Source organism: Juglans microcarpa x Juglans regia, chromosome 1D, assembly GCF_004785595.1.
Source record: "Juglans microcarpa x Juglans regia isolate MS1-56 chromosome 1D, Jm3101_v1.0, whole genome shotgun sequence".
NCBI lineage: Eukaryota > Viridiplantae > Streptophyta > Magnoliopsida > Fagales > Juglandaceae > Juglans > Juglans microcarpa x Juglans regia.
In genome coordinates, this window is record NC_054594.1 from 17,359,360 (window position 1) to 17,384,255 (window position 24,896).

Below are 24,896 nucleotides of genomic sequence, written 5' to 3' on the forward strand. Positions count from 1 at the left end.
TGGAATTACCTCTGTTGGCCAAGAAAAAAAAAGAATTGATGGTATAGAAACAAACATTTTTTATATTGAGTTGGTGAAGGCTATTAAACATCTCCACCAACAGCCATGATAGGCCTTAGTTGGAACTGTATGGGGCTTGGGAACCCCCATACAGTTAGAGAACTTCACATGTTAGTGAAGACTAAGTGACCCAAATTTGTTTTCTTAATGGAAACAAAGTGTGGAAGGAGAAAAGTGGAGGAAGTAAAAAAAAAAGGTAGGTTTTGATTCTAGTTTTGTGATTGATAGTAGAGGTTTAAGTGGAGGGCTAGCTTTCCTATGGAACTGTGAGGACAAATTCAATCTTGAATCTTATTCTCAGTATTACATATTCATGATATTCAGAAATGAGGAGAGTGATGAATAGCTGTTAATTTCTAGATTTTATGGCTCACCTATTATAGCTCAGAGAAGTGATAGTTGGCAACTTTTGAGGATGCTCAAACCAAAGAATGACAAGGCTTGGATCTGTTTCGAAGATTTTAATGAGATAATGCACCAAAATGAAAATAAATGAGTTGCAAGGAGACCATAACAACAGATGGAAGAATTTAGAAAAAATGTGGACTGCTATGGATTGAATGACATAGGCTTCAAAGGTAACAAATTTACATGGTGCAACAATAGAGAGGGGCCCCAATTCACAAAAGAGAGATTGGATCTAGCATTGGGTAATTCTAAATGGATTAGGACCTTTACTGATTACTGCATACAAGTTCTAGCAACACAAACTTCTAATCATAGCCCTATAATGATGAGCTTCAAGATGGGAAGAGAGAGGTATACCAATACTGATCACAGAAGGAGAATGATTTTCAGATATGAGGCAGCATGGAAGCAATATGAGGAATGCTTTAAAATCATTAATGACAGTTGGACTCAACAATCTTTGAACCAAGATTCATAGCTTAGATTGACCAAGAAATGCTTGGGGAGGTGTAAAAACTCTTTAATACATTGGAGTACAACATCTCTAAACCATACCAAAAAGGAGCTACAAACCAAGTTGCAACAACTTTGTCAAATCCAGACATTAAGCACAGGTGCCAACACTGAATCTATTAAAGTATTACAACAGCAAATTGATCAATTATTGGAAGCAGACAACATTAACTAGAAACAAAGAGCAAAGCAAGCTTGGCTCAAGAATGGAGATAGAAATTTAAAATATTTTCATAGATGTGCTAATCAGAGGAGGAAAACAAATGAGATCAACTATTTAAAAAAGGAAGATGGCAGAATGGTTAGAGACAGGGAGGAAATTGCTGGGTGCATTAACCAGTATTTTCAGCACTTATTTTATTCTATAGACCTTATGAGACTGGATGTATGCCTAAGTTAGATGGAAAGTAAAGTGGATTTGAGTATGAATAACTTGCTCTCATAAGAATACACTGCCATGGAGGTGAAACAAGCCATTTTCCAAATGAATCCATTGGGTTCACCTGGCCCAGATGGGTTTCCTGCAGAATTTTATCAAGTGCGTTGATTCATTGTGGGAGATGATGTTACTAAGGCAAATTTGGAAGTACTCAATTCAGGGGGGACATCAGTAGTATAAATTATCCCTATATTGTACTCATTCCCAAGCTCAGAAATCCCAAGTCAGTGATGGATTATAGGCCTATTTCCCTATGTAATGTATTGTATAAGGTGGTATCCAAGGTTATTGCTAATAGATTAAAGAAGATCCTACCTCAAATCATCTCTCCAACCCAAAGTGCTTTTATTTCTGGAAGACTTATTCTGGATAATGTTATTGTAGCTTTTGAGGACATTCATTCAATGTCTATTAAAGGAAGAAGCAAGCAAGGACATATGGTAATCAAATTGGATATGAGCAAAGCCTATGACCGTGTAGAATGGAGTTTTTTAGAAGGGTAATGCTAAAAATGGGCTTTAATGAGAATTGGACTAAATTAGTGATGGGATGGGTTTCACCTATGTCATACTCTTTTATTATCAATGGATCCCCACAAAGATTCTTTCAACCATCTAGAGGTATTAGACAAGGGGATCCTCTATCTCCTTATCTATTCCTTTTGGTGGCAGAAGTCTTTAGCTTTGTACTCAATCATGCACAATCTGTTAAGAGCAGTCATGGTCATCCTATGGGAAAAGGTCAGATTACTATCAACCATTTGTTTTTTTAGCTTACTATTTTGTAGAGCCAATGCTATGGAGTGGCTAATATTAACTCATTGTTGTGTCTTTATGAAGGGGCCTCAGGTCAGGTACTAAATAAGGACAAAACAACAATATTTTTCAGTTCAAATACTTGAAAGGAAACAAGGGATTGTATCTTGAATATTGATGGAACTCGAGCAACTACTAGTTATGAAAAGTACCTAGGCTTACCAGCTCTTGTGGGAGACCTAGAAATCAAGCTTTCAAAAGTATTCTGGACAGAATTAGGAGTAGGGTGAGCAATTGGAAATCCAAACTTATTTCCATGGCAGGGAAGGAAATTCTTCTAAAAGCAATGGTTCAAGCACTTCCTACCTACTGCATGGGAGTGTTTAAACTACCAAAATCATTGTTGTTGGAAATCAATAGAGTCATGAACCATTTCTGGTGGGGACAGCAGAATGGGGATAGGAAAGTGCATTGGATATCATGAGGTCAATTGGGGAAAGCAAAATCAGCAGATGATATGGGTTTTAGAGATTTGCAAAGTTTTAATTTAGCTTTATTGCTAAGCAAGCATGGAGAATTCTGCATTTTCATGGTTCCCTAGCAACTAAAGTACTCAAGGCAAAATACTTTTCAACTACAAGTTTCTTCCAAGCTAAAGTTGGTAATAGACCTTCATTTATTTGGAGAAGTCTATTCGCTGCAAGAGGGCTTATTGTACAAGGCTCCATATAGAGAATTGGGAATGGTCAAGATACCAAAATATGAAAAGATAGGTGGCTTCCTGAACCATCTTCTTACATGGTTCAACCTCAAAGGTAGATTTTAAATGAGAAGGCCAAGGTAGTTGATTTGATTCAAGTGGACACCAAGCAATGGAATAGAAAAATGATATTAGACATGTTGGGTACTGAAAATGCTACCACCATCCAAAAAATTCCTGTGAGTGCTACTGGTGCAAGAGATAGAATTATATAGTTAGGCACTAAGGATGAGAGCTCTACTATTAAGAGTGCCTATCATCTTCATAAGGAACTCAATGAAATCCATCTTGGACAATCATCTCGAGGAGCTCAAAACAATAAAGACTGGACCTACTGTTGGAAATTAAATCTTCCTAATGCAGTTAAGGTCTTTGTGTGGAGAGCTTGTATGGAGTCCCTGCCAACAAAGGCGAACCTTTAAAAAAAAAAGATTGTAGACTCTCCTTTATGCCCTATATGTTACAGGGAAAAAGAAACTGTTGCTTATGTTCTATGGAATTGTGCTTCAGCTAGAGATGTATGGAGTCAAGGGCCAACACTTTTCCAAAAGAGCTTATTGAGAGCAGATAGTTTTATGGAGATTTTTGAATCTCTAATTGCTAAATATGACAATCAACTTATGGAACTATTTGCTGTAACAGTAAAGGGCATTTGGTATAGAAGAAACAAGTCAATTTTTGAAGGAATATTTTTGCAACCCACTTTGTTAGCTCAACAAGCAGTTCAGGATCTTGCAGAATTTAAAGCTACACAGGTAGCTTCAGAGCCTACTCATAGATTTACTTCTAACCAAGTTGTGCAATGGACTCCCCCTCCTCATTGTCAGGTTAAAATTAATTGGGACGCAGCTTTGAGTGAGTCTCAGGATAGTATTGGCCTTGGCTTGGTGGCAAGGGATCATGTAGGAGGTATCTTAGCAGCTAAAAGAGTGTCAAAAGCAGGTTGTGTAACCCCTTTACTAGCTGAGGCAACAAGGGGCTTTCAAGCTGCAAAGTTAGCATTAGAATTGGGTTTAACATCAGTCATCCTTGAAGGTGATTCCTATCAAGTTGTTCAAGGCCTAAATATACAACAAGACAAATGGGATTATGTGGGCCGGATTGGTATTAGATGATACTAGAAATCTTCTTTCTACTTGTGAGACTTATGTAATTATGTTGGTAAAAAGAAGTGGCAATGATATTGCCCATTCTCTCACTAAAAAAGCTTTAGATCTTAGAGTGGAATCTGAACAATTGGTTCTTAGAACTCACTGTAATGGTTATCTTGTAATGCTTCACTGATGTATGAAATTGTTAGTTAAAAAAAAAACAAAAAATATCATCATCAATATCTGCTAGCAAGACATGACTAGATAGCTATAATATATATGAAAACAAAACATCTCATGATATTAATGTAGAAGGAATGTTGTTACATATAAAAATTGGAGAGGGGAGAGGTATGTCATTTACTAAAAGAAACAAGAAATGTCTCCACTGGGTTCAGAGTTTTGGTGGTGGGCGAGAAAGAGCTTTCCATTAAGGGCATGTTTGGATAATGAGATGAGATGATAAATTTTAAAAACTTCTCATAATTTTCTTTCCAAACATTTTTCAAACACAAAACAATATTTTTCAATTTTAAATCTTCAACTTTTTCATCTAATCATTATCAAAACATAAAAAACAATACAATTTTTCTAGACTTCCAAATAAAATACAAAACTCAATACAAATTTTTTTCATTTTCAAAACAAAAATTATATTAAAAAATTATATTCAAACAATTTTTTAAGTTTATAATATTTTTATTCAATTTTTTTTTCTTATTTCCCAAAACCAAATAAAATAATATTTTAACTCAAAACATTTCATTACTATTCATATACAGTGTCAAAACAAGCCCTAAGTTTTGATTTCTGGAGAGGTTTCTATTCAGATGAGTGATCTAGAATTCATGATTCCTTGGCGTAAAGGGAGTTTTAACAGTGAAGAAGGCCACAACAGAGAATGTATATGACTGGAAAGGATCTACAACGACATCCAAACAAGATATGACTAGTACTCATGTGGATTTAAGCTGCAACAGAACGAGGTGCACTGAGGTGACTAAATTGCATCCATATATGGAGTTAGTGAGGGATGTCTCCACTCCCAACTTTGTACAGAGCAAAAGAAAATCGTGAACTCCAAGTTATTGAACGACCCCCTATAGAGAGAGCGAGACTCTCCAATCTGCAAGATCTGGGATAAATAAATAAATAAATAAATAAAAGGTTTGAATTTTGATACGAAGAGTTTAATTGAATGCTCAAGATCTAGATCTTCGTTGGCTGTCTTTCTCCTAGATTCTATCGAGGAGCCCTTGAAGCTGAAGATTTTGAGGTTGATGGCGGTAGATCATGTTCTAACGGGTGGTGAAGCAATTGTAATCTCTACATGATATTAAATATCCAAATAGTTATTCAATAGGATGATATGATCTGTTGTTGAACCTGCACCCAAATTATTACACATTCTGCAATGATTTCTAGGCATATTTTTCCCCGTTTCTAAGGTATTCTAGCCACCTAGCTCTATAAGGCTATGCATGGCTATTGAGGTGATTGATCTGAGATCACATCAGACTGTCTAACTATTATTTACAAATTATTTATTACTTTTTTTTATTACTATTTTTTTTATTACTATTTAAAGATCATCTTAACAACTAAGCGTAGCAGCTTTCGAAAGAATAAGGAATATAAAAACCAATAAGAAGAGACCCCCCAAAGTACAAAATATCAGACTGAATAACGTAGGTTTTTCATTGACATCAGAGAATGCAATGGAAACAAGTCAACACAAATTGAGGGAAGTCTCTACAACGTCCATATTTTAAACAAACACCTTAATTATTCTTAAATCATAAGCATTATATATATATATATATATATATATATATATAGCTGCATGCATGGAATTAAGTACATACATATATACATACATATATATATGCTCAAAATTACTACGCACTTTAGAATGTCATGAGTCATGATCTCCTACCCTTTTGCATTATTTTTCAGGTTCACAAAAATGATCAGCTGCATCGATCCCACCAGTATCCAGTATTAATTTCAGTAGTAAAGACTGAACAATTAAGGGCTAGTTTGAATAATAAAATATGTCATAATATCTATGAATAGTAGTGAAATATTTTATAAATATTAGTAAAATAGTATGAGAATAATAGTAAAATAGTAGTAAAATAGTCTATGAATATCTTAGAATAGTTGTGTTCCCAAGTATGTAATTTGGGTGTCAAACTCATCGACATCTATCTCAAACCAATAATTTATGGGACCCATTATTTTTTCAATTTCTCATAAAAAGTTAAACATATATCAACATACTTCATATATTCTAAAATAGATTGAGGAAATATTGTATTATATTATTCACTGATACACAAGAATACAGATATATATACAAGTGTAATCCCATAATTGTTGGAAAAAATATGTCAGTATAAAAGGCTAATGATAATGCAAGTTGGATGCATGATTTGTGGAGCTAGCTGGGGCTTGTTTTGTGGAAGCTATTGCTTGCGAATAAGTTGGAGATCCTTTGACCGAAGAATTTAATGTAAAGGATATGCCACATGATGCATGCATGGGATCAGATTGTGCGCTGTCATGGCCCCGCAAGTTCAACAGGGAGGAAGTAACGATGAGCTTGGAACGTAGAGTGGCAAACTTTGGTGCAACGAGGGGTTTGGTGATGACGTTTGCAGGTTGATCTTTGCCGAAAATAAAGCGAACTTGAAGCTGTCCAAGGCTAAATCATTCACTCACAAAATGGAAATCAATAGCCACCTGCTTGGTACGAGCAAGAAAAATGGGGTTGGTTGAGAGATATGTACCACCAATATTATCACACCATAATGTTAGAGGTTGAGGCAGATAAACACCAAGTTCTTGAAGAAGATCTTGTAGCCATATTAATTCAGCAATTGAGTTGGCTAAGGCTTTGTACTCAGCCTTAGTGCTAGATTGGGGAACTCTTTGTTGCTTGCGAGAGTTCCATGAAATTAAATTATTTCTATAGAAAATTAGGTAGCCACTTGTAGAATGACAATCATTGAGGCAACCTGATCCGCATTTGGGTAGGTCTAGAGAAGATTAGCAGAACTGGGTGCTATACGAAGACCATGCATGAATGTGGCCTTAAGATCACGAAGGATGAGTTTGGCAAGTACTATCCAATGGTTGAAGGTGGGACGGTGTATGTATTGGCACACACGGCTGACTGCAAAAGAGAGATCAGGCCTAGTGAGCAAGACATATTGGAGGGCACCGACTCTACTACGATAGAGAGTAGGGTCATGAAAGGCATCACCATCAAACAAGGTGATGTAGACATTGGTGTGGCTACGGGTTTGGAATTAGTCATATTTGTTCGGTGAAGGAGGTCCAAGATATATTTCTATTGGGAAAGAAATATGCCATCAAAATCAAAGTGAGCTTCAACCCTCAAAAAATAATGTAGTTGGCCAAGATCTTTGATGGGAAAACTATTCCGAAGGTGTTACAAGAGAGAGTCAATCGCATGAGATGAGGAGCCTGTAATAAGAATGCCGTTGACATAAACCAGAACAAATAGCTCCAAATTGTGTTGACGGTAGATAAAAAGAGAATTGTTAGCTTTGGATGAGAGAAAAGCAAATTCAAGTAGTCGAGAACTTAGCTTAACAGGCCACAAGTGTAGAGCTTGCTTAAGGCCATAAATGGCCTTTCTGAGCTAACAAACACGATGAGGAATTTTGGGTGAATAAAGCTAGGTAGCTGCATAAACACTAATTCAGTATGGTATGCAGAAACGCGTTGTCAACGTCAAGTTGCCGAATCTGCCATTTTCATGTGACTGCAAGAGACAAGATAAGTCAAATAGTCTGTGGTTTAACAACCGGATTGAAGGTTTTTTCATAGTCCATGCCAGATTGTTGATGAAATCTTTTGGCCACTAACTGGGCCTTGTGCCTTTGAATGCTACCGTCGGTGTTACGTTTCAACCGACACACCCATTTGCTCTAATGATATTCGTCTGAGGAGTGACTGGAACGAGTTGCCAAGTACCATTTTGTAAAAGAGCATTGAACTTGTTGTTCATGGCTTGTCTCCATTCTTGTTGCTTGGAAGTAGTTATGAAACACTTTGTAATACCCGAATCCTACTACGTAGATCCTTATGTCATCTATTAATATTTTTAAGTTAAATATTTTGAGATAAAGACTTTTATTATTTTATTGTTTATTATTTTATTTTAAGATGGGTGTGCTTTTATTTTTTAAAGTGGGTTACTAAATAATTCAAGGGTGATTTTATGACCTTGCAATTTTTCCTTTCAATCCCTTTAATTTTATTTACCCAAGAAAAGGGTTCAAACTCTTTAATCTCCACCATCCAACTCATAGGACAAGTTGAGTTGAAATTTATTGACTTTTCTACTCTCTAGCCGAAGCTTCCTCAAGAAGCTAATCAGATATTTTTCTCTTTTCGCTAGTCGGCTTCTTCTACAAGCTGCCTAGACTCTTCTTTCTTCTCCTACACGCTGGTTCCAAGGGACAAGAGAAACAAAAACCTCTCCTTCTCCTTTACACCACCGAAGGTCTCCAAGGCAAAAACCAGCTAGCACCTTCTTCATTTCCTCTTTCACCCGTCGACCTTAAGGCACTTGAAGGAAAGAAAAACTCCTCAAGCTTTCCTCGCACAAAGAAACCCTTCGGGTTCTCCCAACCCATGCGATCTTCCTTCTTCTCCTCAAGCCGATCTCTCTCATTTTGTGAGCTTAAGATTTCCATCGTAAGCCTTCCAAAAAAAAATCGACCTGGTAAGTGAATTCTATGGCTCTAATCTCTAGTTGAAGCCTTGGATTTATGGGTTTAACCTAGGGTTTCTTTTTGAAATTTTCTACCATGTATCAGCTTTGGGTCTTTCGGATTCCCTCTTTTTGCTCGTCTACTGTGTTTCGTGGCTTAAAAAGGGGATCAAAACAGGTGATGTTCCTACCGTAATATTTTTCTTGCGATTGAGATTTTTCTAAGCAATTTGTGTCTTGTGATTTGGGAGTTTCGAATTTTGGTTCCAGCCGTGTGTGTGAGTGTTCTGTTTTATGGTTCCAGCCATGTGTGTGTGTGCTCTGTTTTGAGGTTGTTTTGCTATGGGTCATGTTCTGTTTTGGTGTAACTCCATGTTTAACTGGGTTAGTCACAAGTGATGACAAATTGGTTGTGGTGTATATATGTATATGAAGAAAACGTGTTTGGTTACTCTATTTTGGGTGTTTTGCCGTGTGTCTCCTATTATTTGAAATGGTATATTTCTTAAGTTAACTTTGTTAGCCTCAAAGTGTTGATTAATTGGTATGTTGATGTATAGATATATGTATGTGGACAAGAAGCCGTGTGTGTGTGTAGGTTCTGTTTTAGTGTCCTACCGTGTGTTGCACAAAGCAAACTTGTAGTCCACCCTTGTGTTTTATCAAGTTTAAGCCATGTTTTAACCTTGTTAAAGTCATGTATTTATGTGTTAAATTAATGGAGTTAAAGTTTATAGTTTAAACATGTTTCCCTAAGGTTTATGGCCTAAGTAAGCCACCAAAACTTTTAAATTAAATTAGTAAGCTTACTTTAGGAATTCGTAAATTACCAAGAATTGTATCTCTTTATTGGGACTGTTTTTAGAATATGTATACATATATAAGGCTTTCTTGAGTTTTTACCACTCTTATATTGTTTAATTGTATAGATAGGATTTTAGTTAAGTGAAGGATGTTTGAGCCATGAAAATACTAGAACTTGCTAGCTGCCCATGCCTTGTAAAATTCTGAACTTATGTTCGATCATGGAAGCCTAAACTAGCCTTTTTACCCCTTTTGCTCAACCTCACTCCTTGGCTAACCAAAGATAAACCTTAGTAGGAAGAACCCTTGAAGAACAAGTGACAAAAACCAACCTCTTGCAAGCATTGTCTTTTGTTAGATTTATTTCCACACGAGGTTGCAAAGCTGTTAAAATGCTCTCTTTGATGAAAATCCAGATTTGTAGCACTCCCTTGTTCCCTTCCACTCTTGAATAAATTCTTACCATCCTATACATTTTAACTTATGATTCCTACCCATCTCTTGTATAGAAAATAGTAGCCTTTAAAGAGGGACAGCAAGCAAGCTTTATATTTTCATGGGTTTATTAAATGTCGGAATGAGGATACTAAGAGTTGACTTAGTGCCATGTATGTAGCTAAATGGGTTAAGGAAGGTACTTAAATTCCAATTTGGAATTTAAGTGAGCGCATAAGAGTGTCGGATAGTAAGGCTTAACGTGGAATGAATTTTAATGTGTTCATTTCATTTCATTGAATATGAGTGTATTTCAAGATTCAAGCAACCTATTTGTAAAGCATCGAGGCAAGTAGCTATGACCATGCTCCTTACACACAAAGCACTCTTATGAAAAACTCTCTCTCTCTCTCTCTCTCTCTCTCTCCTTCCAAATGTTTCTCTTATGAAAGAATAGATGCATGTATAGTATGTATAAGCCTTTCTTGATAGCCCCTGTTAAGTACCCTATTAATTATCATTGTGTATGTAAGGTAATGCATCATGAGATTTTATGCATGCTCTCTTAAATAATTATGCCTTACCTATATGTAGCATGACATGAAACATTCTTTTAAAAGAAATGCATATGCATTGGCACTAAATGAAGATAATGAAAACGTCGATTTTCTGAAGAAAGAAAAGGAAAGGAATGAAAGCATGAATATATGAATGTACGTAACGGCCACATGTATGAAAAGGGTACCAAATGAATGGGCAGATTGCAATGCCGGGTAAGTAGTACTGGTAGTACATCTAGTGCTGCCCCTTATGAAAATGGATTCCCAACCTGCGGTTGCGGGCGGGATCCGGGTCCAAAAGACCGCTAACCCCAACACACGGGAAGTAATAGTGTGTATTGGCCCAAGAAAGTGAAATGTAAAGTAAAGTCATTTCTAAGAAATGTTATGCATGAAAGCAAGTAATGTTTATGCATGAAAGCAAATAAATGTTTATGCATGAAAGTTTAGTCATTCCTTAATTGTTTATGCATGAAAGTAAGGTTATGTCATAGAAATATTACGCATGAAAGTATAGGTACTCCTTAAACTGTTTATGCATGAAAACCTTGTCAAGAACTTGCAATTGTCTATGTATGCATGTTTTCAAAAGAAAGATTTTGTGATTAATAAGTTAACAGTATGGTGTACTGCTTACTGAGTATTAGACTCACTTTGTGTTTATGTTTTAAACGTCCAGGTATGAACGATGAGGCTGAGGAGCTAGGCACTGCTGAGGAGAGAAGGGCTGATGCTTAGAATTCCCTGTCGGTTCAATTTTAATGATAATGGTTATGTCTTTATGTTTTTATGATGGGTCCCATGTTGGGACGTTTTGTTGGTTTGACTTTAATACAATATGTCATTGGGTATGATGTAAGTACTATGGTGGGGTGATGGTAATGGTGTAACTTCTATAGTGGGGTGACGGTAACCCCACATAAGAAGGTTAAATGTCTTTTTGTATGTGTTATGGGGACGGAGTCCCTTTTTATTGGAACTAGCGATGTTTTAAATGAATGAATGATGGACTCTGAGAGTCCTTTGGGTAATATGTTGAACAGATTGTCTATCAGGTGCTTGCTTTTAAATTAGGAACGCAGTGTACATGCATGAAATGTTCGCGCTTATCCCTTTAACCCTCGTAGAAAAACAAAATACATACTAATATTAATAAGGAAAAAACAGGTCTCAAGTCGCAATCTCGTCCTAGTAATGGAACGGGGTTGTGACACACTTGGGTTCTTAAGGAAAATACATACTAATATTAATAAGGAAAAAAATAATACATACTAATATTAACTATTCAACCAAATAATTTTGATTCAAAATTTTTATGGAATAAATTTTTTATAACAATAACTTATATAGTTATAAATTAAAAGAATAATATACAAGATAAATGCAATAAACTAAACTATTTAATACATATAGATAATATAATAAATCAATAGTTGTAGTTGTGTGATATATTATCATACAAATTATCCTATACACATTTTGGGAACATAACATATATATATATATATATATATTAAATAAGGTAAACTATAAATAAATTAATAATATATAATTAAGTATATAAAATATAACTAACATGTAATATATATAACACATATATATATATATAAAACATATTACGAGTTCAAACGAGTCAAGTCAAATTTATACAAGTTTTGTTTACGAGTCTAAACCGAATCAAGCTGAGTTTATATGAGTTTTGTTCATTTAATATTTGAACCTATATTAGTATTTATGAACATCTTACTTATTAAATAAACTGGTTTGAACCGAGTATACATGAGTCGAGCTCAAGATGTTCACAAGCTGTTTAGTTCATGTGCAACCCTATGTATATGCGACTAGTGGGTATATGAAGACAATGATAGCCTTTATGAGAAGGACTATATCCAAGAAAAATACACAATTTGGATCGATAGTCAAGCTTGTAAGCATTATAGGGCCGGAGGTTGGGCCAACATGCAGATCCAAAGGTCTTCAAAAATTTATAATGTGGCTTAGAACACTCACAATGGATAATTCATTCTATCATTTAAAATACATTATCAAAACCCACTTTTTCTGTTTTACATTCTGACTTTTACAATATATCATACATCAGTTTATCTATTTTTTCTTCATATCATTTAAATATTATACTTTTTAATATTTTTTATTCATTTCAAATATTTTCTCTAATTATCAATAATATCTTCATATATTTTAATATTTACAATATCTCCTCATATATAATCTCATATCATTATATTCTATTTTAAATCAAACTAAACCTTGATTCAAAATATAACCAAAAAAAATTAGAGAAAAAATTATGTCTTATTTTAAATTACTTATAAAAAAAAACATAGAAAAATTTGAGAAATCCAGTTGCAGTTTTCAATACACTTTAGTGGATTCTCTAGCAGATAAATGCAAATAGATAAGCAACTATGATTGGCCAATACCATACAAGGGCTAAAACGAAAATAGAATAAAGGGCAAAAAGAAATTAAGAGGAGAAAGAAATAATTAAAAATGTTTTACATGTATGAACAGTAATTTATAAATGTAGCGGGATTACTGTAGCTACTTGAAAAATAAAGATGATTTACAACATCCATTGGATCTTTATTTTGATCAACATTCTTCATATTTTAAAGAAAACTATATTATAAAACATCCATTGTGAATGCTCTTAGTCTTAAAAAAAATTCAATAGGGGATTGATTTTTAATAATTGAATAGGGGAGTTGATTGATAAGAAAACAAGCAGTTCGAAAGGCATAGGACCAATATTTTTTGGGCACTTGACCATGGGCCATAAGAGAGAGTCTGACTTCAACAAGATGACGATGTTTGCATTCGATAGAGCTATTTTGCTCATGAGTGTGAGGAAAAATAGTTCTATGATGAATACCAAGAGATTGGAAGATTTTATGTAATTTTCTATATTCCCCACCCCAATCGGTTTGAACCGTGTTGATTTTGCAATCAAATTGTTGTTCAACAAGCTTTTGTTGAACAACAAAAGCTTGTTGAACATATATGGATAAATTATACATATATATATATATATATATAGAAAAACTATATTCTAAAATAATATAAATACTAGTCTTAAAAACACACATTTGAAAACTCGATAACAGTTCTAAGTTTTCAAACCAATCAACTTTTTCTGTTATTAATGTATAAAATACAAGAAAAAAACACGAACAATAACAATATCACATTTGCCCAATTAGATGTCATATATGTCTTTAGTAATATTGATCTTGTAAAGTAATTAATCAGGGGATATAATCAATACAATGAAGGGCTAGTAAATTGATTATTTCTCAACCCCAAAAATAAAAACCATTATGAAAGTGAACCCAATACCAAAAAAAAAAAAAAAAAAAAAAAAAAAAAAACCCAAATCCTAATAATGTCTGACTCTAAACCAAGGGTTAGAATCTTAATTTCAAATAATCCCCTACATAAGCCATTCCATTTCTCTTCACTAAAGGCTTTTTTTTTTTTTTTTTTATAGGCCAATAGCATAAATGGACATCTGATTCCATAATACAAACTCCAAACAAAAATAAACTAATGAATATTGAATCCATCACATAGAAAGAGAGAGAGACCGTGACTGATGGCAATAGGTGCTGCAAGCCTGCAAGTCTAGGGATGCTACATGCATGGTGCGGGGCGGGGGTACCCCCTCCCCACCCCACACCATGCGGGTGGGAGGGTTTTCATACCCTGCCCCGCCTCACCCCCCGCTCAACCCATCGTCTAAAATTTTTTTTAGTCTAAAAATATTTTTTAGACCCAAATTATAATATAATTTAAAGTATATATTGAAATTTATACATTAAGAATAAATATACTCGTTAGAGTTATATTTTGGATTGCCTTGGCCTCTTAAGCCAACCATTATATAGGAGGCCAAGGCAATACAATAGTGATAGTTAAGCAATGTGGGACCGGAAGAAGCAGGTGGCTAAGTGGAGCGACGTCTTGACAGCAACCTCTCGGAGTTCACTGCCGAATGACACCGAGTAACTCATGGAAGATGGAGGTGGAAGTGAAGGTGGTGACTCACGGCACTATAAGTGGAAGGAAGAAGAAAACTGAAGGAAGAAGTAGAAAGGAGAAGAAAAGTAATGCACGGCGCAAAGGAGAAAGTGATTGAACCCTAGATTCCTGTTCAAAACGGCACCGTTTAACATGCTAAGGGGCTAGGTTAAGAGACTTACACGGGCTGGGCTTCAAAACGCAGGCTGGGTTCACTTAAACGCACAAGTTGGATCAAAACACGGGCTGGGTCATTTTAAAACACACAGCCCAATTAAAAACACACACAATACACACACACAGAGCCCAAAAAACATTACAAGTTAAAAAGCCCAAAATAAAAACACACCAAAATAAATTAAAATTATCATAAATAAAATAACACACTTAAATAAACTAATAAGGAATTAATAAAACATATGAAAATTAGGGATCTCACACCTCTTCTTCTTTTTCAGCACCTTGAACTACATCTAACTCGCCCACCTTGCATTTCCCTGCATGCATTTTCTCCATTTCATCTTCTTCACAAATAAGCTTGAAGCATTGAGTCTTTATAGGGCATACTATAGCAAAATGCCTTTTTCCTCCACACTTATAACACTCAATTGGACTTCTTTTTGCAATAACTATCTCTTTTCTTTTGGCCGTACTGCTCTCACCATTTTTTCCACTTTGAGTTGCGCTGTTTGTTGTAGATTTCCTAGGAAATGAAATTCCCCGAGCGTCACCATCACTGCACCTAAATAAATTGCCTCCTCGCCTTAGATTGGACAACTTTTGTTGGGCTTCTATTCGAAGAGCAAGCTGGTATGCTTCCTCTAAACTGAATAACCGCGCCACAATCAGCTCTTTCCGAATGTCCTCAAGTAAGCCAGCCTTAAAACGAGTTAGAGCTTGTCTATTTGTCTCCGTTACCTGGCTACGTATTGTGAGTTCATTGAACTTGGCAGTATAATTTTCTATTGTCAAGTTTCCTTGCCTTAGCACCAATAATTCTTCAAAAAGAGTCTCCTCATAATCCAATGGTAGGAATTTCTCTTTGAGGCGGAGCTTCATCTCATCCCAATCGGTAATAGGTGGTTGTCTACGTCGATGTAACTGCTCTTCTATACTCTACCACCATACTCTCGCTTGCTTTTTCAATTTCATTCTTACGAACCGAACTTTTTTTTTTTGTTGCCATATTAAACCATTCAAAATAGTCTTCTAGTGACATTAACCAATCTTGAAAGCTGTTTGGGTCTAAGGTCCCATGATAATTAGGTACATCCACTCTAATTCGCTTAGACGCTTCGTCGAAGTGCTCGTACTCCCTAGGTTGTTGGTATTGCCAAGGGAAACGACCAATGTGGCCACCTCCCTGATGCCGATTGTTATCATCATTATTTTCTCCACCTGTGCCTCTGTCTTGCTCATTATTGTTGCTTTGGTTCACTCCATTACCACGATCTTCCTCATGATTTTCCTGGTTAGAAAAGACTTGATTCCAAACAACCCCCATTTGTTGAGTAAGGTTGTTGAGTTGATTAGTCATCTGAAGCAATATTTCATCACATTGCTCTTGCGTGAGTCGGTTACTATTGTTGTATTGTCGTCCACTTCTCATACTCATGTTTATGGCCACCGAAAGAACCTGGGACCGATGCCAAAATTGATATAGAATTCAGAACGGAACAAGAAATATGCTGGGAATCTCCCCTCGCACACTTTCAAATAATTTATGTTGGAGTCACACCAGTCAATAGGCAATTTTTCTAAAAAAATATAATCAATACTTTGTCTTTATTCATTGAGTAATCTCCTTTAATATCTACTGAGATTATAAATTTAAATTGCAACAAACATAGCTAGAAATCAGCTTTATGATACCAACGAGAAATTGAAATTTAAACTAGCTACGATTATCTTTGCATAACCAACAAACAAAACTAAACTTTGAAATTTAAAAATAATAGCCAAGAGATCAGCCTGGCAAAGTCTTCGAACACGGCTCTTCCATCATCGATCAGCCACCACCTTACGTATATGCTCTCTAAAACATATAGAAATGCTTTTTTAAATAGCCAAGAGAAAGTATATATATATATATATATATATATAAATAGATGTTAAATATTTATAACTATTTTACTTTTTCCAATGGATTCACTCATTTTTGAGAAAACTTATAATAGACTAGAGCATTTTAAACTTATATGTAAGGATTATTCCGAAACGGTATACCAAAACGTATTAATACCAAAATATTTCGTTATAGTACCTTCAGCTGGAATGGAATTCAAAACTTTCATCCCTACTCCCCATTACTTATTTAATAATGTTGAAAAGTGGATTCAAAGACCTTAGAAGACTGAGCGAGCAGAACATTTTATCCTGAATTTTTTTTTTTTTTTTTTTTTTTTTTCAGTTCACTGGTTTGCTCCTCTAATATTTAAGAGGTTATGTATTATCTCTATTTTTTTTCACAAATAGACATAGCTTGAATATACGGGACATATACAAGAGCAACACATAGGCATGATTGACTAGGGATATTATCTAGGGGAGGATAAATGAAACTTCGGAAATTTTGTTGTTTGATTTTCACAGTTTGGTTTTCCCTTGCTTGCATGCTTGTTCTTATAAAAGGCTCCCATTTTTCTTGTAGTACTATTAGTATTTGGCTCTATTGGCTAATGTTTCATCTCAGATTTGACTGTCACTCAGTTGCGACCTGCGGGGCATAGCATGTTGAAAAGGTCGCCTGTATCATATACTTGTATTTTCTTAATTATATGCAAAGGGTATATCTTTATCTCAATTCTGATCAAATCGTAGTGGCATTTTTTTTTAATATTTGAATTATCTACTTCTTACATCTGTCACTCTTTTATCGGATTCTAGATTTATACCGATTCTGCTGAAGCCAAAATTCCTGCGGTCCTAGATTACCTGAGAACTGTCATTGAGGTACTTATACCTTGACACCCCCCCCCCCCCCCCCCCCCCCCTTCCTCTATTCACTCGTCTTCTTCCTTTGATTAAAAGTATTTAACTGCATAAATCTAGGAGGATTGAATTTACTCAAAGATGACCAAGAAATGGAAGATAGGATCAGATTCTGGTGGCATGCTTAGTCTATGCATGTGTTTTACCTAATCCTGTTTTAGTTCTCTCTCTCTCTCTCTCTCTCTCTCTCATCGAGTAGTGTAACTGCATGCTTTTAACATGTCTGGCATTCATACTGAAGTCTATGGGACATATTTGTGCGATTCATCTTTGCCTGTTTCATACTTACCAACCAAAAGCCTTTGCCTGTTTCGCATTTCACTACGTGGGAAAGTGCTATAAACAAATGTGGGATTAATTAACTATCTTATACTTCAGTGAAGGGTATCTTATTATGTGTTTTAACCTTATCATACAATGACTTGCAGGCAGGGTGTAAGTTCCTTATATTTGCACACCATCAGCCAATGATTGACTCTATACATCAGTTTCTTCTTGTAAGACCACTTGTAATTTTATTAAACTTCCCCCATGATTGATCAAGGCTCATAAAAGTTGCAAAAGCTCCAGAAAAGAAAGTGGGTTGCATTCGAATTGATGACAGCACCCCCCCCCCCCCCCCCCCCCCCCCCCCCCCCCCCCAGCATCAAGGCATGCTTTGGTTACAGACTTTCAGGAGAAAGAGGCTACCAAAGCAGCAGTAGTACGACAATTTGCTTCATTTATTTGTTGACTGTTTTCGCTCTTCAATCTTCTGTTGACATGCAATCTGGTATTAAAGCTATATTTTGATTCCGAAGTTTGAATCTTTAATTACCATTGTGCAGCTATCTATCAGAGCTGGAGGTGTTGGGCTAACTTTGACAGCTGCAAGCACCGTTATTTTTGCAGAGTTGTCTTGGACTCCAGGTGATCTGATTCAAGCTGAAGATTGTGCTCACAGGATTGGCCAAGTAAACTACAGCAAACTAATTCTTAAGAAGCTTTATGCACATTATTTCAAACATATCATTTGTATATGCTGTGTGTAGTTCAATAGAGTTTTTGCTAGACAGGGTGTAAGACTCTCCAGGGGTCCATAAAAATGTGAGGGTTATAAGCTCTGTACCAGGAACCAGGTTGAAAATCTTATGTCTAGCAATAATGGGCTTATGTCAGTTTTGGTCATTCTGATATTATTATAAGAAAGACCAGACATTAGCTCTGAAGAAGGTATCATGATTGGATTGTTCTCATCGATTTGTGCTTAATGGTGCTAATTAAACGGCAGCACTTGCTTCTAATTTAGCAATCCTCCTGGAGCTGCTGCATCCATTGGTGAAATCCAGGATTCAGTTTACAGACATTATGATAGGTGGCTGTGAAACAATGTTGATCAGAACTATTTCTAGGGGTGGGCTCTGACTCTGGCAGTGTTGAAATCCACAACTCTGATCTCCGATTCCGATTGAAGTCAGAGTAGTTTTGGACTTCAACTCCACTAGGCATCAGAGTTGGGGTTAGTTCCGTCTTATTGGAGTCGGGAAAACACTGTAGTCCTGCACTAGAGCTGGAAAATGCAAGATCCAAAAAAAAGGGATCATGGGTAAGTCAAAACTCACCCATGGAATACAAAAAATCATCCATCTGTCTAACCGAGTACTTGAATTACCAAATAGAATACAAATAAAAACCCAATATTCAAGATTTCCTCCAAAGTCTTACAACTGATAAATAAAAACATTACCAAATAAACTACAAAACCAAATGCCCAATCTCAATCAAATCTCCTCTAGAGTTTCACAACTACAAGTGTAAAAATTTATCAAACCTAAGGGAATAAAAAAAAAAAAAAAAACTTGAATTGTAACTCAATAGAGCTTTAATATAAGTTAAAAATCATGAAAATCTAGAAAAAAAAAAAAAAAAAAAAAAAAAAAAAAAAAAAAAAGGATAACTGAAAAGCTTATAGATCAAGTGGGTGAATGGGTCGGTTCGGCTTTCTTGGCTAGCTTCTTCCTGATCATGAAGGTTTTATGATGGCATTTTCACTGTAGGAAGTGATGGCCGAGATTAAAGTAGGAAAATGGAGAGACAAGTGAGGGAAATACATGTTTCCTCTGATTTAGTATTTACACATGCGCAACTGCAAATATCCAGTAACACTTGCTTGATAGTTTCTCGTCTTCCTTCTGGGACAGGAAGCATCCTGAGTGTTGGAATTGTGGTCATAGGGCTAATTTTAATGTTTTTTTCTTGTGTAGTCTATGTTCTCTTTTGGTTGTTTTGTATATTTTATTATATATCTGTTCATTATTCAGTTACCTAAGAAGTCCTGTGCTACTCGTGTTACGTTAAGTCGTGTATTACTGAAGTAGGGTGGATCTTTTCACTTTTGTTTCACCATGACTATTATGGCCTTTAAGCCTATTGGCAGCACTTCTTTCATGCAAATAGTATGAAATATGAATAGTTTCTCAGAGTTTGGACTCTGTACTGTTCTGAGGCTGATTGGGCTAGGCTGGCGTCTCCGCATAAACACATGCACCTTGGCGTTCCTCTGCATATGCAATCTGTTTCTCCATTTTCTCACAAGCACTTGCCGTTCTTTTGTTTCTGAAAAGGTCCAGCCAGTGTTTGCATTGTTCTTTGACATGTCTTTTTTTTTTTTTTTAATGTTTCTAGGTGTCTTCAGTCAATATATACTACCTGCTAGCAAATGACACAGTTGATGACATCATTTGGTATGTTCATTTGCAATTTTCCTTACAATGACTTCATTTCTATCTTTGTTGGAGTTTAATGGCCGAACAATGGTGATGATGATGACCACTTAGTAACTTTGATCCATTAATTTTCCTCAGGGATGTGGATCTTTCACTTTTGTTTCATCCAGCCAACCAAGAAGCAGCCCTGCAAAGCAGAAAACACTAGACTCTTTCATGAAGCGCTGTAATAGCACGGATGACGTGGAGCACTGGTCCAAGCTCAAACGTCCCCGGCACTAAGCTACAAGCCCTTTTTAACCATGCTAATGTATTCTTGGAAGAACATGCACAGCATCAGATGTATAGGTACGTGCATATCGTCTTTCTGCAATTGCGCTGGTACGGTTCAGTTATCCCTTATGCTTTGGTAGGTTGGGGATACCCTATAGGAAGAGGAAGCTTCAAATTAGATATAGGAGTCAATTACCATTCCCATTGACCGGAGGCATGTAGATTTATTTAGTAGAAGCCTCTAAACAGATCAGAGGGTCCTGAAACGATCCTATAAAGACGGGTGTTTGAAAATTATTGACGTTCGATAGAGAGGTGAACTGCTTGCTGATGAGTTGCTGTTTTTGACAGTTTCTCCCTTTCCGACTAAGAAACCCCGGTCGCCAACAAAGACTTGGGTATCAACGTTGGTGTTGGAGTGTGCTCCACAGTTGATAAAATAATTATCAGGAGGAGAGTAAGCTGAAGAGAGCAACAGAAGTGAGGTGATATGGAGAGGTAAGAGAAGACAGAGTCGGAAAAGAAGCTTATGGGAGGAAAGAACTTCCTTGGATTTTCTGGGAAGGATTGCTGCTTTTTCAGTTGTTATGGGTATCTGAGAATGGAATAAAGGTGGTGAGAATAATGAAATTCATGGATATGCATGTATCGCAGTGGAAATCTTAGAGAAAGACTGTGACTTGGACATTAATTATTCCACCTATTTCATAAAGAAAGGCAGTATCAGTAAAAGGCGGAGTCAAGAGGCCTTCAAGAGAGTAAAGAAAGGGTTAAAAGCGATATTGGTGCTATAGCATCTGGGGAAAACAATAATTGATACCTAATCTAGAAAACTATAAAAGAGCTGTACGTTCTATTCCTGAGTAATAATTGAACCGAGCCATGGGTGGGTACTAAGCGGTTAGCCGAACGAGTGATGGTGGCAAATTGGGTTCAAGGATTTAGCATAAAGAGATGCAGCCTCACTAACTCTGAGGTCTAAAGTGTCTGCAATTAATTATATGAACTCCCTTTACAGGTAAAATCAATCAAGTCAGTCTTCAGTTTTGCACAAAATCTTATCAGTGAAAAACGAAGATAAATTACTTCAATGTTTCGAGTAGATAAGCATAACATGAGTTTCGATTTTTCTTGAACTTTCTTGTTTTCCTAAAGAAGGTTCCACATTTTCTAGCAGATAAACACGACAGTAATCAGCGTTTTCCTCTTAACGGTCATTGTCTCTCAGCTACAATTTGCACTCTGCCCATTGAAAGTAACCGAATTGAAGCATAAACAAAGCAACACATCAAAATACAGTTGAAAAGCGCTGCGGTAAAAAAAGGAATAAAAAAGACAGGACCAAACCCACAAAGTAGTGGATGAGGATTATCTGGCAGCATCAGCATCAACCCTCAGCTGAGAGAACACTCCACTATCGGTTGTATCGGAACCATCGACCTCTCCTCCTATCAACAATTCATTATCCTCCCAACTAGGGATGCTATTAAGCAAAGGCAGCTCGACCAAAAAAGCATTTGTTGTTGTGTCCTCCTGCGGTTCTCTGTGCACAGCAGTTTGATGAAGCTGTAATGCATACTCCAAGTCCCATATCACATCAAGCATTGTAGGCCTGTTAGCTCCATCACCCTTCAAACACTTCTCAGCAGTTTCCCCAAACTTTCTCAATGAATCAGGGTTAATGTCTCCCACTAACAATGGATCGATAATATTTTCGAGTTGTCCTTTCTTTTGCCAGAGTATCCCCCATTCAGCTAGGTTCATTTCCTCCCTCTTGGTTGAGTTAATAATAGCTGGTCTAGCACAAAGAACTTCAAGAAGTACTACACCAAAGGAGTAGACATCAGATTTCTCTGTGAACTGAAGGGATCTAAAATATTCAGGATCCATATAACCAAAGCTACCTTTTATGCCAACACTAAAATTGTCTGGATCATTGAGGCCTGATCTTGAAAGGCCAAAATCAGCAACTTTAGCCACATAATTCTTATTCAGAAGAATGTTTGTTGACTTAACATCACGATGAATTATTCCCCCATGCGAACAGGTATGAAGATAATGAAGACCTTTTGCTGAACCAATACAAATTTCAAGACGTTGCTTCCAAGACAGTTTAGACCTTTTAGACGATCCCTTAGACTTCTCATTCTGATCATAGAGATGATCTCTCAGTGTCCCCTTTTCCATGAATTCATACACCAGGATCATCTCAGATCTTTCTTCGCAGTATCCAACCAAGGAAACAAGATGGCGATGGCGAATTCTGGATAAGACCAAGACTTCTGTTTCAAATTCTGGAATGCCCTGGCCATGTTTCAGATCACTTCGTTTCACCGCCACTGTCATTCCATTCTGAAGAGTCCCCTTATAGACTTTCCCAAACCCACCCTCACCTATCAATAGTTTGGGGTCAAAGTTATGAGTGGCATCTTGTATTTCAAGAAGAGGCATCTTTAACTCCAAGTTTAAACTACGAATAGAAGACGCATTCGATCGTCCTTTACGAGTAGTATCTTTTCCATGAAAAACTGGCCATGAACCCACACCATCATCACCTTGCTTTGCTTTCTTGTATTTTATACCCAAAAAGAACAGCACTAATACAATGAAGACAAAGGCCGCACCACATACGGTACCAACTATAACATAAACCTGACTCCTATTTTCATTACCGGGAACATCGACCAAACTAGACTCCTTCATAAACTCCATAATCTCCACCCCATTCAGATAGGCAGTTTTATTTTTAGAATCCTGCCTAGGCCCTACACTAATATCCATGTATCCCGAGTCATCTGATTCAACCACCATATCGTAGTAAAGTGGAGCAGCCGACAGATCACTAATGTTATTTGTAGAGATCATGTGAGTGAAATTACCATAAAAATAGAGATTGAAGAATACATCACTAGCATTTTTACTGATAATATCGCAAAAGTGCAGCCGAACCAGATGCGTGGCACTACTACTCACGCCAAAATGCCATGTTATTTTCGAAGAATTTGATGACCCTTCGCTGCTATCTAAGTTCAATTCTCGACATGTCTTGTAGACAAGATCCGATGCAGAATAATTATTTGCTCCATTAACACCATAGTTAAGCGTACCTTCATAAGGAACACAGGTTTTCGCAGATTCTCTTGAGAGTAGATATTCATCATCCGGTATCCAATTCCTCCAAAGTGAGTCGTTATTCTGTGGACCTCCAATATCGACCCTGTGGATTGTAAGTAAAACCTGAGATCGTACACCATAGTATTTATCATTACTCAGGCCACTGGGAGTAATTAGATCCAAGTGATCCTCGACGAATTCTTGATGCGGGACAAGAAAGACTTCGATGGCGCTTACGAAAGCAAAAGATTTTCTCCGAGGAGTAAAGTGGATGCTGAATTTGGTTGCATTGATAGTGAGCAAATATTCCTTGATCAAAGCTGAATTGCTATTGTCTTTAATACGAAAGTTTGACAACAGCGAGAAATTAAAGGCTGAAACATCGAAGTGGGCATTGGCCAGATTAGTCCTCCCGGAGGAAAACGGAAAGAAATGGACACGAACATAATAAATGCCAAAATCAGTGATATCAAAATCAAATGAAGATTTTTTTTTGAAAATTCTGGCAGTTTGATAAAGAGACGCATCTGTTGATGAGTCGGTGGTGACAATACTGATAGCAGAACTTGGTCCAAAAGAGAAGGAGCCAAAATTCAGGTCACCCAGGAATTCTCGACCACTCAAAGATATGTTGGATGCTGATCCACAATTGATGAAGTACTTGGTGGGAAGAGTATAAGCTGATGAGAGAAGTAGAAAAGAAGGAAATTGGAGATTCAGGAGAGGGAAGAGAACCATGAAAAAATGAAGTTTTTCCATGAAAAATGGTTATGAATTGCTACCTTTTTCTTTTGATCCCCTTTTCAGTGGGAGACGGAAGTGAACCTTAGATGCATACGAGGAAGAAACAATGGCTGACAATAATCAAAATTTAGGACGGGATTTAGAAGAAAGCTTCTCGTTGACTTTGACGCAGTGTATATGATCCGTTCAGCCAGAGTGAGGTTTAGATACGGAAAAGATATGTTTTAGATAAAATATAAAATATTGTTAAAATATTATTTTTTAATATTATTATTATTTTAAAATTTTAAAAAATTAAATTATTTATTATATTTTATCTGTGAATTTAAGAAAATTATAATGATAAGATGAGATGAGGTGAGATTGTATAAGATAAAATATTTTTACTATTTAAAATGGACTAAAGTTTCTTTTGAGAAAAATTAATAATAAAATATTAAATAATAATACAAATAT

General features: G+C 36.2%; 1 protein-coding gene and 2 long non-coding RNA genes across 3 annotated transcripts; 2 read left to right on the forward strand and 1 right to left on the reverse strand.

Annotated features, from left to right (window-relative positions):
- The first annotated feature begins 8,791 nt into the window (after positions 1-8,791).
- On the forward strand, positions 8,792-11,599 carry LOC121238086. The gene is made up of 2 exons (XR_005935083.1): positions 8,792-8,951; positions 11,252-11,599. It is a non-coding gene; the product is annotated as an uncharacterized LOC121238086 (long non-coding RNA).
- Positions 11,600-18,237: 6,638 nt separating this feature from the next.
- LOC121238104 lies at positions 18,238-20,428 on the forward strand. The gene is made up of 3 exons (XR_005935087.1): positions 18,238-18,307; positions 18,432-18,557; positions 20,269-20,428. It is a non-coding gene; the product is annotated as an uncharacterized LOC121238104 (long non-coding RNA).
- Positions 20,429-21,861: 1,433 nt separating this feature from the next.
- LOC121237488 (probable receptor-like protein kinase At5g24010) lies at positions 21,862-24,455 on the reverse strand. The gene has a single exon (XM_041134238.1). The coding sequence runs from the start codon at positions 24,453-24,455 to the stop codon at positions 21,951-21,953; it is 2,505 nt and encodes an 834-aa protein (XP_040990172.1). The 3' UTR covers positions 21,862-21,950.
- Between the last annotated feature and the right edge of the window lie 441 nt (positions 24,456-24,896).